A 17170-nucleotide genomic window follows, 5' to 3' on the forward strand; every position below is an offset into this window, starting at 1 on the left:
TCAGAAATCTATTTATAGTCCTGAAATATTTTTGGCAGAAAATATTTTTATTTCTGAAATGATCTCTAATATAATAGAGTGTTGGAATAATAGTGTTGCACAAAACCCTAGTGCAACCACTCTCCTGATATCTCCTTAAGTGTAAATCCTGAAAACTGCCAAACTTATACCCGAAGTCTGGAATTTCCCTGAAACTGTTCTAAGCTTTATTGCCTTGATATGGGTAGTTCAGAATGGAAATTTCGGATTGTCACACTTTTCACGTAAAGTTGCAAACTTTACGTGCATACATAGCTACAAAGGTTCTAAATGCCAAATCTAAGCTCTTAATGGGGTCTCATGCCCAAGGAGGGCCTCATTCACGACCAATACAACAACTTTATCATTCTAAAACTTAAGGAGGGTCCAGATCTGAAGTTACAACTTTAGATCTAGCCCATAGCCCACCTTATCAACCTCAAAATCCATAAACCCCCCCCCCCCCCCCCAAAAAAAAAAAAAAAAAAAAAAAAAAACTCAACAAAAGGAAAAAGGGAAGTGAGGATGGCAACTTGATACCTCCAAAGAATGCTAGCTGAGGTAAATTCTGCTTCCCACACCTTCCTTGCTTCAATTCCTTTGCACTACTAGCTTTTCTCTTCTAGCCAACCTTCTTTCCAAGCTTAAGACACACCAAAATGGAATACTACACGAATTAGGGTTTTAAGGAGCTCTCAAAGTCTGCAAAGAGGCCAAAGGAGGCTGAGGCTCCTTTAAATAAAGGTGCAAACCCCGGGATTTAGGGTTCCATCTGCCAGCTCCTACTCGCCGAGTCCCAATATGGACTTGTCGAGTAGGTCACTTAACACGCGATCCCACCCCGCTGCTACTCGACGAGTAGGGCAACCAACTCGTCGAGTAGAGCTTAACCCAATAAATCTTATTTAAACAATACCTGAGAATCGGGGCGTTACAAGTTGGCTGCCACAATAAATGGGTGGGCCGATACAAAGGAAATAATACAACCTATATAAATACATAATAAACATATGTTCGACTAACAAGATTGTGAGCTTTGTTTGTTGTTAGCTTGACTTTCTGGCAACCCAATGGCGAATGGCGACAAATAACAACAAAGTTGTCTCTCGTGAATTGTGGATGTGGTCTTCCGATGGATCTAAGACATGGAGGTTTAGGGATCTCCGAGTAGTAGTTCTGGGATGATTATGTGTATTATGGGAATCCTATTTCAATTGAAAGCTCCAACTTATGAGTTGTACATGAGTCATATGATGTCGAAAGGGGTAAGAGGATGAAGATTGTGGTGTTGGTGAAAAGGTTGAGTTTTATTCAAAAATCTTAGAAATGGTCACTCAAATATATATGTTTGATCAACTTTGGTTGAGAAGAATCTCAATACATTTAACTTAAAATTCAAACAATGGTAGGCAAGATGACCATCCGTGAAATTTTTTAGAAACAATATGAACAAATCTAAAGTGTTTTTGAAAATTATCTTCGACATTGCCATTTTTTTAAAAGTTAGAGACCATTTCTGAATTTTTATGTTATTACTACTAACATATACTAATAAAAAATTATCTATAGTTATGATAATTGGGATAATTTTAAAAACACCACATAGAAATAGAATAAAATAAAATAGTGACATTATATTACAAAATTGAATTTGGCCCTCCTCCACAAAAAATTACAAAGGTGCATTGGAATACAAAAGAGACAACAAAACATAGATATACAGAAAGTAAACATACAACAAAACGTACATGAAACTTATGAAATCATTCCTCGTCTGGGATCAACACAACTGATCCCGATGTTTTTCGACTCTCAAGATCAATGTGAGCTTGGGTTGCTTGAGACAGAGGATACTTGTGATTAAGACGAATCCTCAACACTCCTTTTGCAATATTAGAAAACAAGTCTTGAGCAGCCACAAGCAGCTCCTTTCGATTTTCAACCGTGTATTCTGTGATCGATGAAAACGTATAATAGAGTGATTTGGGTGCAATCTGATCAACACGCACAGGCTCTGGTACACCCGAGGCAGTCCCGAAAAGCACCATGTATCCACGGTTCTTTAAACACGCTAATGATCCCTTCATTTCAAAAAGACAAAATTAATTAGTTGAAACCCAGCTACAAATTAATTAGAAACCATTAATTAATATCATTTATATCTTACATTGAAGGTGTCTTTTCCGACTGAATCGTAGACTACTTCCAGCCCTTTGCCTGATGTAATCTCCATCACACGATCCACAAAGTTCTCCTCTTTGTAAAGAATCACATGGTGACATCCGTCTTCTTTCGCCTGCGCAGCCTTCTCCTTGGTCGACACCGTTCCGATGACGGTGGCTCCAATCGCATTTGCCCATTGACAAACCAAAGATCCGACTCCACCTGCCGCCGCATGTACCAGGATTGTATGTCCAGGTTCAACCTAAATATATATATATATGGGAATCGTTGTTTCATTAAAACTGAAACAAACTTTTTATCATCTACAGATAATATACATAAATCAAGAATTGAATGGGTCACCTACTTTAAAGCCTTTATGGATCAAGACATGTGCAGTGAGACCCTTAAAAATGGCGGCGGCTGCTTCAACGGGATCAACGGAAGAAGGAACAGGCACCGCTAGATCTGCGGGAAGTATTCTCTCTTGGGCGTAAGAACCCACCTCCGGGCTAGCGTAAGCCACGACGTCTCCAACTTTGCAGCTGGTTACTCCGGGACCCACCGCTGTTACAACTCCGGCTCCTTCCATACCTGGGATATATGGCAAGGGTGGAGCTAGATTCTGCTCACCTCGACGCATATACACATCCAAGAAATTTAGACCAACTGCCTTTTGCTTCAATTTGATTTCTCCTTCTTTTGGATCTGGGACTTGAACATCTTCCCATGTCAAGACCTGTAACAGAAAAGAAATTCAATACCATTAGTCTCCATTCAATGAAATCAAGAAAGAAAGAGACAATTAGGTGAACAAGGATGACCTCAGGGCCGCCGTGCTCATGAATTCTAATTGCTTTAACCATGGTGGCTGGGTTGTGTTGCTGTTGTTCGTCTCAGGAGATTGGATTTGATGTGATGCTGTGTTCTTGTCTCTGGGTATTTATTATAGGCAACCTGGTCACTATTTTCTTAGAAGATGTAACACAATCTGGTTACCTCTAGAGTTCTCGTATAGTCGGTGAATGGTGAATTGGTTATGTGGGGTTCATCATTTCTTCTAGAGTTCTATTTCGGTAAAAGAGAAAACGCACACGCAATCTTTCCTTAAGATATCGTGTTTTATTTTGAACTGAATAAATTAAGTAACCATCAAAATTCAAATGTGCTTTTTCGGTCCCCTGTGGTTTCTGACTGAGGAATTTGTGGTTACTACTATATCACTTCTTACTTCACACATTCAACGTAACCATAGTTCACATGGCTTTTTACTCCAATTATTGGACGCGCCTACAAACTTAGAAAACAACGTGTATTTTTATGTTTTTGTATATTAAAGTGTTGTGCTATAAGTATATTCTTTAATTAATTTTACATTCTTAAGATCAATCTAATCAATCTTTTACATTTACATTTGATTTAACATCATATTTTTTCTTTTTCTCTTTTTTTTTTCTTTTTTTTTTGTTGTTTTTTCTTTTAATAATAATAATTATTATTATTATTATTATTATTATTAGTATAAATTTCGATAACCATATAAAATTCGGTCAACATTTTAAAATTCAGACGTTATAAATTCGGACGACATTATAAAATTTGAACGACTATATAAAATGAAACAAAAGTAAAGTTTGTTTTCAATCCGCATAACGCATCACGCAAATGTAATAACGAACCAATTAATAGATCCGTGATAAATAAAGACAAACTTTGTTTTTGTTCCGTTTCATATAGTCGTTCGAATTTTATTATGTCGTCCAAATTTATAATATCGTACGAATTTTAAAATTTCATCCGAATTTATAATGTCATCCAATTTTAAAAACCGATTTATAAAATATAAAATAAAAATAATTAAAAACCGATATTATATAGTCGTTCGAATTTATAATGCCATCTGATTTATAAAATGTTGTTCAAAATTTATAATAATAATAATAATATATAAAAAATAATTAAAAACCGATTTTATATAGTCGTTCGAATTTTATAACGTCGTCCGAATTATAAAAATTTGTTCAAAATTTATAATACTAATAATAATAATAACAACAACAACAACAACAACAACAACAATAATAATAATAATAATAATAATAATAATAATAATAATAATAATTAAAAACAACAAAAAAACAAAATAGAAAAAAAAACAACAAAAGACAAAAAATCAAATAAAGGGGAGTGGAATTGGAAAAGGGAGAGGATATTTATAGAAAACCCCATATTAAAATTGGAAATTATCATGAGAAATTAAATATCCTTCTATCGTTTGTTCATATAAATCTTTCAATCCAATTAAATAATAACATGTGTAATATTTAATATTCATTTAATAATAGTTTAATATACTAATATGACAAATATACTTATTTAATTGGTAGGAAGATTTGTAGGAATAAAAGTTAAAGGATATTTAATTTCTCAATTATCATACAATCATTGACACCTATTCGAATGAGATAATGTCACATCGTCACCATGATGACATTGTGAATACGACACCGACCAGGATAATTGACTCCGATAAGGTTACCGCACCTGAGGATATTGTTGCACATTATTTGTTTGATTAGCTTACCTAGCATGTTAAAGTGTTTCTCTTTGTTGTTTTAATTCAAGTTAAGTGTAGTTTAGTGAATATTAAATTACATGAACTTGTTTACCTAGTGATTTAGTGACCATTAAATTGTTAGAGCTAGGATTGACCACATCTTAGTTAAGTGATAAAAGTAACAATTTAACTGTGTCAGAGAACATAATTGTGACCATAAGTGTTTTTAACAAATCTTACATAGCCCAATTATAATTAATAACTAATTTTGTGTTTGCTTGTGTAGGACCTTACAAAGTAGTATATGAATTGATGAAAATATTAGTAAATTTGACCAAATTTCTAATTACATATAAATTGGTAACCAACTTTATTAATCTGTAAATAAGAACTAACCATAGGAAAATGTAGGTAGCTGCGGTGTGTAGGTAGCTGAGAAGTTGTGACTGATACCTTTTGACACCAGAAAATAGTTTAAGAAATGATTTGAGAACTCAGTGTCATTATCACTGCGGATTAGGTGTACTGGTAGTTTGATTTGAAGTTAAATCTCTTTGATGAAATTGATCAGAACCTGCAGTGTTTCTGATTTGAGTCTCAAGAAGAAGACCCAAGTGAAACGACTGAAGTCATCAACAATAACCAATATATATTTCTTGTGATGGAGACCGAATATAGTAGATGGACCTCAAAGATCAATATGTAAGAGTTCTAAGGGTTTAGAAATGGATGAGTCAATCACTATGGGATGGCTTCCTTTAAACTGTTTTCCACACTCATAGGCTGGGCAAAGAGTATTGTTGTTATACTTCAGAATAGGGAGACCTCAGACAAGTTCTCCGGTGACCAAGTTGTTGATTTATCGGAAGTTCAGATGAGCTAGTTTGCGATGCCATAGCCAAATGACTTTGGATACTGCTTTGGACAGAAAACACAACTGCGGTTTCCCAATTATCAGAGAGACGTCCAATGGATTCATAGTTCCTTCGGACTTAGATTTGATCAAACAGGTGCTTCTATCGCTTGTCATGATGTCGTAGAAATCATTATCAAATTCAACCCTATGGCCTGCCTTACATAGTTGGCCTACACTGATGAGATTGTGCTTGATACCTTCTATATCAGCAACCTTTTGAAATGAAAAGTTCCCTGTAGTAAGCACACCGTAACCTCAGATTATTCCATTCGCATTGTTGTCTAATGTGACGTTTCCACCATTGCATATAGGCCTAAAATCTCAAAGGTATTCTAACCTTCCAGTCATGTGCAAGGAGGAGGCACTATCTATTAACCACTCCTTTTCTTGATCCTCCTTGCACATTGCCTGAAAATTACATGGTTAGTTTGGGCACCAAAACGAGTTTGGAGCCCGAGGCGAAAGATGGATTTTTCGTAGATGCATGAACCGAGGTTGTCGGGACAGGTTTTAAGTCAACCTTGAGACCTGTACCTTGATGTTTTAAGGCCTTTGAGGATTACGAGATTTTGGAGGATTGCAAGGTCTGACTTGATTAGGTCTTTTACGATGATAAAATCCAAAGGTAAGATTTTTCTCATTCATCCAGACACTTTGCTTGTTCAGCGGTCTGGACGGAGTAAGGTAAGTCTTGTGACCAGTCAGAGATTGAGATTTGACAATGGTACCCTTGGGATTTGAAAAAGTGTCGTTTGGAAGAGTGTGTGTACGTGCAAATCTCCTAGGTTGTGTTTTTCTGAAAAGTCGAGGTGACTTGAAATGTGTTGGAGTTGGTAAAATACATTTCCATTTTGGGTTGTTTAAGGAATAGATCTGAAAACCATTACTTTGAAAAGACTTTACTCGCTTTTGAGTCTTGTCAAAGGGGTTTGCAAAGTTTATTGAAACTGTAAATTTCTTTTTGGTTGATTTCTTGACTGCAGAGTTTTTCAAAAAGTAATTTGAGAAAACGAGTTTTTCTGGACTCTTATGTTTTGAAAATCTGGCTTGCTTTTTGTTTTTTGAATGTATTTCCCGCCTTTTATTACGAGAACTAAGTTCTTCCTTTAGATCCAGTTTTGCCTGAGTGTTTGGAGAACTGCAGTCATTGATGTTCAACTGCGGTTTCTTGGAAACCTTTGATTGTTTTTGGAATCGTGGACTTGAGTCATCTGAACCAGAAGGTTCAGGACTCTGAGAACATTGACCGTATTCAAAATTCTCTATAGTCAACTCATGAAGGATTGGCTGAATGGTCATAGTACACTTGAGTTCAATCTGAGGTAAGGAAGATTGTACTACCGCAGAGTAAGTCATAAATGGTTCTTCAGTGGGACACTTTATGTATGGTAATATTTGGTCAAGACTGCAGTTAGAAGGACTGTGGTCAGAGGACAAGGTTGTTTCAGGTCCTTCCACAAGGATTTCCTCATTGACAACTAATGAAGCCTAAGAGTTGGGATAAATGGTACCAATGATTGGAATTTGATCATATATGTGATCCGAGGTTTTGGGAAGAATTTCCTTGATGACACAATTATTACTCAGATTGTGAAGTCTACTGAAGTGGGCTCTAATGTCTTCGGGAGAAGTCTTGTCATTTACAGGAAAGTGAAATTCTCGGTCAGGAGGGACATAAATACAGTCCTTGTTAAACCGGGGTGATGAGTCCTTTGTGGTGGAGTACCCATTGGACCATCCCCAATTATACGTATTGTCAATGGTTCCATTATTTACAAGGTTTTCAATGGCCTCGCTTTCATTAAACAAATTTTCAATTAACAAGTTTAAACGTACAATTTCTTTTTGTGCTAAATCCCTTTGATTTAATGTTATGCCTAACTAGGTTTCACATAACATTTTTGCATCCTTTTCTAATCCTAAGTCCTTTTCTAGCATGGCCACTTTGAGTCTTTTGTCTTCTAAACGTCCTCTAACATGGAACATTTCTTGGGATGCTATGTTCTTCTCATCTAGGGCTTTGTTATAGTCTGAAAGGACGACATCACATGTGTCATTAAGGTTATCAAGGAATGGTTGACAATCATGCATGCTATAATTGAGAGTTTGTGTGACATCCCCTAATTTCTTGGCCAGAAAAGACCGATTTAATTTATGATTTTTAAAATAAAATCAGAGAAATCTTTTTAACAGATGTTGCAGAATTGATCCCCAAACAACATATGATAAAAGTTTATCAAAATCCTTCATTAAGAAGGTATATATTTTCCATATATATCAAAACCTCGGGATGTCATTTTCCGATACAGATCAAAAGCATAAACAAGACAGTATAAGCCTTTCAACAATTATTTAAAACTACTGACCTATAATCCAAAAATCTCTCGTCGTCCTCCGACTATGCTCAGGGTCCACTACCTGTAACATAAAAAGCTGAGTGGGTCAGGCTTGGGAGCCTGGTGAGCATATAGGGTTTTCAACCCACAATAATAGTAAACTTACTAAGTTCATCAATCAACAATAACCCTGATTGCCCGTTCCCGTTATCCTCACTTTACGTCCCTAAACACTTTTCACAAGGGACCTAGCCTAAAGAATATCATCGGGATGAACACTACTGCTAAGGGGTTTCCTCAGCCATACATGTCCTAAAGGAAACCATGAGGGGGATGGAGTACAACGAATGAACACTCTCAGTTCATTAACACCTACAGGTTGCGGACCTGCTAATGTTTCCCACTGGACTGTCTAGAAATTCCGTGGTCATCATCCAAACTCCGCTAGATGACTGGATCTTAAAACACATCGAGGCCTCTCCTCAATTTTATTTTATCACACATCACTATCTACCCATGTTCTACCCAACATATTTGTAGATAAAAATACTTATACAGTTTAAAACTTGTACAAAACATCAACTCAACAGTCACCTCAAATAAACAATTAATATATTTACACATAGCACGTATTATAAGGTAAATACTTCATATCTATGTGTAAAATGAAAGTGACTATACACTCACTTGATTTGGTGATAATCGGGCAACAATTTGTTTCCTAAAACGATCGTTTCTAATAAAACCGGGCTTTGCAAAAGTCGGGCTTCGAAACCGAAAAGATAAATTTTCTGGGCTTCTCGGGCACTTCGTGGCGTATTCCGAGGCTTACAATCGGTACCGGGGCTTTGGGGGATTCTAAAATGAAGAAAATATGAAGAGAGGGGCTAAAATATGGCAAAAATCCAAATGTAACCGAGAGCCTTCGCAGGTACCCTTCTATTTATAGGGTCCGAATTCCTGATCCAACGGCTGAGAAGCTTCTGATCCGACGGCTGAGAGGCTTCGCAGGGGGTGCCTCGCACGAGGTTAGCATGTGCGAAGGGGCTGCTGGCTTCTTGTGATTGGTCCAAAGCGTGTGTCCGATGCACAGGTGGTCAGCACGTGCAAGGGTCTCGGTGGCACTCGCTGATTGGACCACGGAGTCGTAACCCATATGCGAGGCTCGGAGCTAGGGTGCGAGGTTCGGTCCATATGCGAGCCTCAGATTGGACCTCCCTTCGGTCAAATCAGAATCCAACACGTGGCTTCGCATGACTCAGCAGCTTGGTGACTCAGCAGGACACGTGGCACTCTTTCAGTGAAGGTGACGTGGCAAAATGTGACTATGCGAATTTTCTCGATTTTCGCGCCAAAACTTCTAAAATCCATAACTTTCGCATACGAGCTCCGTTTTTGACGTTCTTTATATGCAAGCGTAGCTAAAGTTATGCTCTATAACTTCCGTTTAGACTTCGTCGGCTAATTTTGACTTTAAATTTTATATTATTATTTTTAACAGACCGGGACAGGAAATCCGTTAAAAATTCATAACTTCTTCATCCGACGTTCGTTTTCGTCAGACTTTTTACCGTTGTGCTCCTAATGACAAGACCTTTGATTCTCGTTTAGGTTGTGTCGGCTAAAAATCGCTCGATCTAAAATTTGAGTTTTTAGCTGTCTACTACTAAGCTGAAACTTCGAAAAATCATAACTTACTCATACGAAGTCAGATTTGGGCGTTCTTTTTATCGAACTTCTCGGTTTAACGAATACTACGACTTTAGTTTAGATCACTAAGGCTAAAAAGTAGTTTATCAAAAACTCACTTTTAACGACATTCAGCACCGTGTCGGTTTTGTCGCGAAACTTCGACAGGTGATAACTTCTTCGTTATAACTCGGATTTTGGTATTCTTTATATCCCCGAAATCCTTGTTTCGACCACTACAACTTTATGTAAAGATATAGGACTTATCTCACACTTTAATTTTGACACTTATTTTTATTCTTAATTAATTAAACCCTAATAATTAAGCATAAAAAAACATAATTCACATAAAATTCACATAATTCCTTTTCATTTCTTCTAAATGAGTTACAAAGGTTAACCTAGACTATCAACTCAATATAAATGCCTAGGCTATAAACACGAGTGTTACAGTTTGAATCATAAGTTTTACATGGTCAACAATGCTCAGAGTTCCGTCCTTAGCCATACAACAGTAGTTCTTTTCAAGCTTGGTCGATCCATCTTCGTCCGCAGTGGCCAGCATGCAAATCTTTCCCTTGCTTTTGATGTTGAAGTCTTCATCCTCATCGCTTGAAGACCATACTTGATGATCTCGTTTCACCTGGGCCATATATGCCCTTCCCTTTTCTTTTTCATTGATCTCCTGATCCATTCGAAGATAAAAGGCTTTGTCCTTAACAACATTTGCTTTGCAGTATTTAGCAAAATGATTCTCTTTATTTCACTTATGAAAAATGATGACATCTTCTTTAACTTCGGTTGAGGGACCAGAGTCAGTTGGTTTAGCAGGTTGCGGTATTTCCTTGACTTGATGAGGGTTTATAGATTGTGGAGACTGGTGAGGGTTTTTAGGATATCGAGAGTGATTATTCTGAGGATTAAAGTTGCGATTTAAGGGAGGTTTAGTAAACTGTTTATTTTTGCGAAAGGATGAGGGTGGTAGCCTGTTGAATTGTTGGCTAACAAGAGCAATAGCATTTTGGAACTCTTCTTCATCATCGTATTCTGAATTAGCTTCGTATGATTGTGGTGGGTTGTCATACAAGGGAGTGTAAAGTGTGGATTGGGTGTGAGGAGCTTGAACTATGAGGGTGAGTGGGCTTCCATAGTCTGCACAGTCTTTGAGTACAGTGGATTCTTGTGCTTGAAGTTCACCATACAACTTGTAAAGAGATAATGAGTGAATCTTTCTATCTCCTTGGACTATCATCTTAGCCGTAGTCCAGTATCTACCAAAACCATTGAGAAACTGAAGGTTATTCTCATGATTACTTTGGACACTACCAAAATTTGATAACTTCGTAACAATGAGGTTGAATCTCTTGAAAGAGTCCTCAAGGCTTTCACCCGCATGAGCTTTGAAATTGTTAAACTCATTGAGTGCGGTAGTGAGCTTCTTATCTTGTGCTTGTTCTATACCTTCATACAAGTTCTTGAGAACATCTCATATTTATTTGGCTGACTTGCAATTGATGATGATATCGAAGTTGTCAGGATCCACTAAAAAGGATATCTCATAAAAAGCAACAACATCATTTTCCATCTTTTCAAGATCATCTTTAGTGGGACGATTCATGGCTGGTTGACCTCCACCTAGTCTAGTTTGAGTGCCATCGACTTGAACTAGAGTGAGAATGGTAACATGAGGTCCTTCTTCTACAGATCTCCATACATCTCGTCCAATTCTTCTAAGATATCTCTCCATTCTTTGAGACCAGTGATGATACTCATTTGCCACTAATATTGGAGCTCTATTCGAACCTCCAACACTGTTGGAAACATTAAGTGATAAATGCTTGTGCCATATTTCCTTGTTTTGAAAAAGATTTTGCTTGATTTTTTTGGTTTTTTTAATTCTAAAGAGAAATGAGCTTCAGTGGTATAGTAGGCCTTTTAAACTCAGAGTTCTTGTTTAAAAAGCAACCACTTTGGCTCTGATACCAATTGTTGAGAGAAAAACTTTTGAGACACACTTGAACAAACGTTAGAATAAGTTGTATATGTGGAATAAGTTAATCTCAAAGGATCATAAAGCTCAACAATAATAATAAGTTAGAGTTAGAGTTAGATAATTAGATGCGGAAATATAAGGAAACATAAATGACAACAAGTATTATATCAAGTAACACTTAAACCGATACGTAACAAGGATTGCAATCAAACCAAGTTAGTAAGATTGATCAACTTAAAGTGATTAAGTCACGAATGACTTGCTCAGAGGAGAGATTATGATAACATATTCCAGTTTAGCAAGTAAGAAAGTAGTGAGAGATGTAAGATAGATGTAAAGAAAGAGAGAGGTGTTTTTAATTAGAACCTGAGATCTCTATATGTAGAGTCTCGAAGATTACAAGAAACAAACAAAAAACTAAATCTGTCTAAGTGTCCATGCAAGGCACACTGGATAAAACAACGTAAAGTGAAAAATAACATATAAAGCTAAGTTGATGTTTGATGAAGATACTGCGGATGCGATCATTGATTGTTGATGAGAAGTTGATTGCCGATCTAGTGATGGCTTCGGATTGTCTAAGTTTAAGAGGGTTACTTTCTTGCTTTAACACCAATATATGTGTTTGTATGTATGGTATGTGGTAGATTGGCGAACTCACTAAGCTTCGTTCTTACAATTTCAGTTTTGGTTTCAGGTACTTCCGGTAACGGAAGGAAGAGCTCGGGATGACTGCATGGCACACACCACAATTTTTTTTAGCCTGGGATGATTCACTCTGATATTTGATATATGATTTTGTTACATTGACAGATGTTATGATATTATTGAGTTACACGACTTATATTTTTATATGCTGTTTGATATTCAAGGGTTTTATTAATGATTCAAAACGAAATTTTTAGACCGTATTTTGGGGATGTTATACCATACTACCTTCTACACCTACACGTATTTGTCTCAATGATCATTACAACGCCCTAACAATACTAATAAGCAAAGACGAACACTCAATCCTCACTCCTTAGAGGAGAGGCCAAACATCTCACGACTGGCCGACTGATCCCACATGACTCATCCATGAAACTTCCACAAACCCTGCAGCACTCACGTATACTATCCATACATAACACTGGACCCTATAGACATTCGGATATCTAATCCTACCCTAAGCCCTTCATCAAACAATAACAGGAAATATGGTCAAACCAAACATTCCCAGGCTATAAGATCTTAGTTTTATATAACCATGATGAATACACTAAGCGACTACAGTAATGATGTCAATACCATAAAAGAAAGGTCCTAGGCTATCAGGCATCATATAACCAAGCAATTCTATCATGCAGTTCCTGAAGATCCCTAGCCTATCAGTAGCATGTTGTTCTAACATATTATGATATCAAACAATAGTATGGTATTTTCGGGTCTACTTACTGGATCCGTCTGATCATACACATCGCATCCTCCTTGAGTATTTTGAAAACCATTTGAAAAAATCATTTTGAAAATGTTTCCTAACTTTGTGACCGGATTCACACGAGTGTTCCTCCAATTCACTCAAACCAAGGCTCTGATACCAACTTGTAACATTCGTAAAATTCTTGAAAATTTTAAACTTTTTAAACAACCACAAAACCATCATTTATTACAATTTGTTTTCAAAATAAGTTTCACATCAGATAAATCCCAAAATCGTAAAATCAAAGCATGGGGAGGTGCATGATAACACCATTGCCTTGCCGCGATCGCCTGAGGTACCTAAAACACAATCCAAAACTGTAAGCCCAAAGCTTAGTGAGTTCCTCCAAAATACCAATACATAACAAATAGCATAATTATAATAACAACATACTTTGGGCCCAATCAACCATCCGTTTGGAATACCCTAGGCCCCTCAACCATCGGGTTGGAATTCCAATATACTACGGGTCCAATCATCCTCGCGATGGAATACCCTAGGCCCTCAACCATTGGGTTGGAATGACAATATATTATGGGTCCAATCATCCTTGGGATGGAATGCCCTAGTCCCTCAACCATCGGGTTGGAATGCCTCGACCTGTTGGCTTACGTACAAAGCAGTGAAGCCTCATCCACCAACAAATCATGTGCACATATAACAGATAATCATATAATGGTCTACATCCAATCACACAGATCTATTGATCACTAAGCATAACAACATCATATCTACCAGGTTACCGATCTAACAGATCATAACAATACAATAGCATGCATAACAAGATATCAATCCAATGGGTCGGCATTGGTGCCTTCGACCCGCAAGTATAGTGAGGACAACTCACCTCACTAGCAGTGCAGAACTGATAAGGTATGAATCCAAATCTCAGCTCCTGAATCAAAACCTACAACCATCATGACCAAATCCATCAAAATCCTAAAATACCCAAAATACCCTCAAAAGTCCAACTTTGTCAACCATGGTCAAAGGCAAAGTCAATGGTCAAGGTCAACAGTCCATGTTGACCCAAATCGTCGAGTGCACCTCTTGGACTCGTCAAGTTCTACATAACTCAGAAAGTCAGGGAAAGTTGGCTGGACAACTCGTAGAGTTTTCCCCAACTTAACACATATAGTTGATTCTTCGATTCCAGAGACTCTATGGCTCAGATCTAAACTCCAAATATGTCAAAAAGGATAAAATTTCTAACTTTATCCCTTGGGACTACTCCAAAAGCTCAAAAACCCTACCATAGGGCTTGAAAACTCAAAGGCTTAACCATTAAGCACAAATCCTTGAGATTTGGAACCCAACTTTTCTAGAAGAGGTTCTAGCCTCAAAAACATCTCAAAGGTGGGTGCTTTATAGAAATGCATGACCAATGCATGTCTTGAACCAAAATTGGGTCAAAAAGGGGAAATATGACCTAACTCCATGCATGGCATTAAAACTTGGCAAATGGCCATTTCTAACCCATTCTAAGGTCACCTTGACCTAGAGATTCATAAAGTTGCAAACTTCACTACTAGAAAAACAGCCTTTCACGACGCGCAATCAATGACACGCGCTGATAGAGGACGGGAATTTGTGCGTGCCCTAAAAATTGATGTCAGTTTTCCAATATATGAAGCATAGAGGGCACGCATTTTTGCGTGCCCTTAAATTAGTGTCTAATAAAAATAAAAAAAAAAAGAACGGAGGGCACCTTAAATAAAATGTGCGTCGTCTAACCATGTCGTTTTATAAATTTTAATGAAACGCGCGTTGCATCTCTCATGGGGGGAAATGAAATCCAAAAAATTAAAAACCCCGCTTTGTTTCCACCGGCTGAAAACCCTAGCTCATCCATGTCGAAAACCCGCTTTCTTTCTTTTCTTCTCTCTTGATTCTCAAACATCCACCGCTTCACTTCTCCACATCGTGCTCAAAGTAGCCGCTCAAGTACCCGACAGTGGTCCATGTGTCACATACATCGGCGAAGGCGGTTTCGGCAATTTCGTCAAAATGGTCCACAACGGAATCGATTATGGCGACATGTAGCTGATTTCCGAAGCATACAACGTGTTGAATCCGTTGGGAAACTCTTGAACAAGGAACTACACAAAGTGTTCTCGGAATGGATTCTAGGGGATCTTCAAAGCTTCTTGATTGAAATCATCGTAGACATCTTCAAAATAAAGGACGACAAGGGAGACGAATATCTAGTCGACAAAGTGTTGGATAAAACAGGCATGGAAGAGACCGGAAAATGGACTGTCCAACAAGCGGAAAATCTATCAATCGTTGCCCCCACAATCGTGGTGTCTCTGGATTCGTGATTCCTGAGCGGATTAAAAGACGAACGTGTTGAAGCTGCTAAGATCTTTAAATACGGTGGGTTCAGTGATATTTTGGACACTCAAAATGTGGATAAACGATAAACCGGTTCTTTCACGCCGTCAACAAACATTCTATCGGGTTCGTAATTCCTTTCCAAATCTTGGGTTTTAATCTTTAAATCTCAATCTTCAATTCGGAATTACGAAATTGAAATTGTGCATATTCTTTTTATGCAGGGACATGACTACTTCGAAATTGACCTAGATATACATCGATTCAGCTACATCTCACGAAAAGCACTTGATGCATTCTAGGGACGATTGAAACTTTGGATTCTTGGCATTGGTTTAACGATTCAGGTAAATTGGGTTTCTGGTTTTTGAATATGGAATTGGATTTTGTGTTGTGATTCATAAGCTGAATATATGTATTTGATTGGATTCTCAATTTTTAGGCACAACATCCTGAAGAACTACCCGGGCAAGTTTTATGCTGTGTTAGGCTTAACAAGATCGTCTTTTCTGATCATGGTCAAATCCCAAGAATTTTAATACCAAATAGTGATTAATGCTACAGAAAAATGAGAATGGCTGTGGAGTATTTTGAATTGAGTAGGAAAGGTGCAGCCCTGATGGATATATTAGCAGAAATGCCAAAGTTCCCTGAACATGAGGCATATTTAGTTTAGGGTTTTAATTGATCTATTGGTTTAATAGTTGACCACATCTTTGATAATTGATGTTGAATTTGATTATCTATTTGAAGTCCTCATTGATTAAGAAAGTAGAAGACACTGAAGTTGATACGACAGATCTAAGCTGATATTGTAGAGCTAAGTCCTCATTAATACTCCACAACTTGGTATGGTGAAAATCCCCACCGTTGACCATAATTCTGTGAGTGTCTTGGAAAAGGACTATTATACCCTTTCTGCAGGTAGGAAGCTAATCATTTTGCAGATCTTATGTTATGGTGCCCTGGTTCTGCAGAACTAAGGGCAGAAATAAACAATCGTGAAGAATTTGAAGTGGGACCAGATCCAGATGCAGTTTTTGCATTCACTGAACCTGTAAAAGACACACCTATAAAAAAACGAGGTCTCCCTCCTAAAACCCCTTTACCCAAAGATCAAGAACCTGTAAAAGATATTCTTATTCCTAGTATTTAAAACCAGAACCTCTACTCATTCCGCTAGGATCATGCATAACCTAGTAACACAAAACCAAAAAAGGTTATCTTTTTTATGATTTTCCCAAAATACCCTTTAATTAATTAACTAATTAATGATGTTAAATTCGGAAGCTAACCTTGCAGAAAGGGTTATTACCACAGATGATGCTTAAGCATGCTGCTCGACTAGGTAAAACTTTTTTGAATCAATAGTGTTAAAAATCATATACCCAATTCTTTTTTTCATTTCTGATGTTAGATGTATGAGAAACAGAAGAGTTCACAGTTTTAGCAATTTGGGTATCTGAAATTCTTGAAGTTTGTTGCGATTTCAATCTAGATTCTTGTAATGAGGTCATCTGATTTATTCTTTCCTGTTTTTCTTCTCTTCTATCTGTTCTTGAAGTATTTAAATGCACTTCTTGTTTTTCATTTCTGATGTTAGATTGCATATGTGAAACATAAGAGTTCTCAATTTTAGCAATTTGGGTATCTGAAATTCTTGAAATTTGTTGTGATTTTACTCTAGATTCTTGTAATGAGG

At 37.2% G+C, this 17170-nt stretch overlaps 1 protein-coding gene across 1 annotated transcript; it reads right to left on the reverse strand.

Moving 5' to 3' along the window:
• Positions 1-1632: 1632 nt before the first annotated feature.
• Positions 1633-3293, reverse strand: LOC145088734 (uncharacterized). Its single transcript, XM_079027137.1, has 4 exons — positions 3006-3293; positions 2549-2920; positions 2186-2443; positions 1633-2099 (listed from the first exon to the last, which is right to left on the reverse strand). Exons 1-4 carry the CDS (start codon positions 3045-3047, stop codon positions 1782-1784), a joined length of 990 nt encoding a protein of 329 aa, XP_078883263.1. The 5' UTR covers positions 3048-3293; the 3' UTR covers positions 1633-1781.
• Between the last annotated feature and the right edge of the window lie 13877 nt (positions 3294-17170).

Source organism: Lactuca serriola, chromosome 2 (genome assembly GCF_051521515.1).
Source record: "Lactuca serriola cultivar US96UC23 chromosome 2, Lser_US96UC23_V15, whole genome shotgun sequence".
Classification (NCBI taxonomy): domain Eukaryota; kingdom Viridiplantae; phylum Streptophyta; class Magnoliopsida; order Asterales; family Asteraceae; genus Lactuca; species Lactuca serriola.

What these genes read in the sequence shown, in the direction of transcription:
- LOC145088734 (XM_079027137.1), bottom strand. Translation starts at nt 3,047, where the DNA reads ATGGTTAAAGCAATTAGAATTCATGAGCACGGCGGCCCTGAG. An exon ending in ATGAGCACGGCGGCCCTGAG is followed by an intron (nt 2,921 to 3,005) that starts GTCATCCTTGTT and finishes TTTCTGTTACAG; the next exon opens with GTCTTGACATGGGAAGATGT. An exon ending in TGATCCATAAAGGCTTTAAA is followed by an intron (nt 2,444 to 2,548) that starts GTAGGTGACCCA and finishes ATATATATTTAG; the next exon opens with GTTGAACCTGGACATACAAT.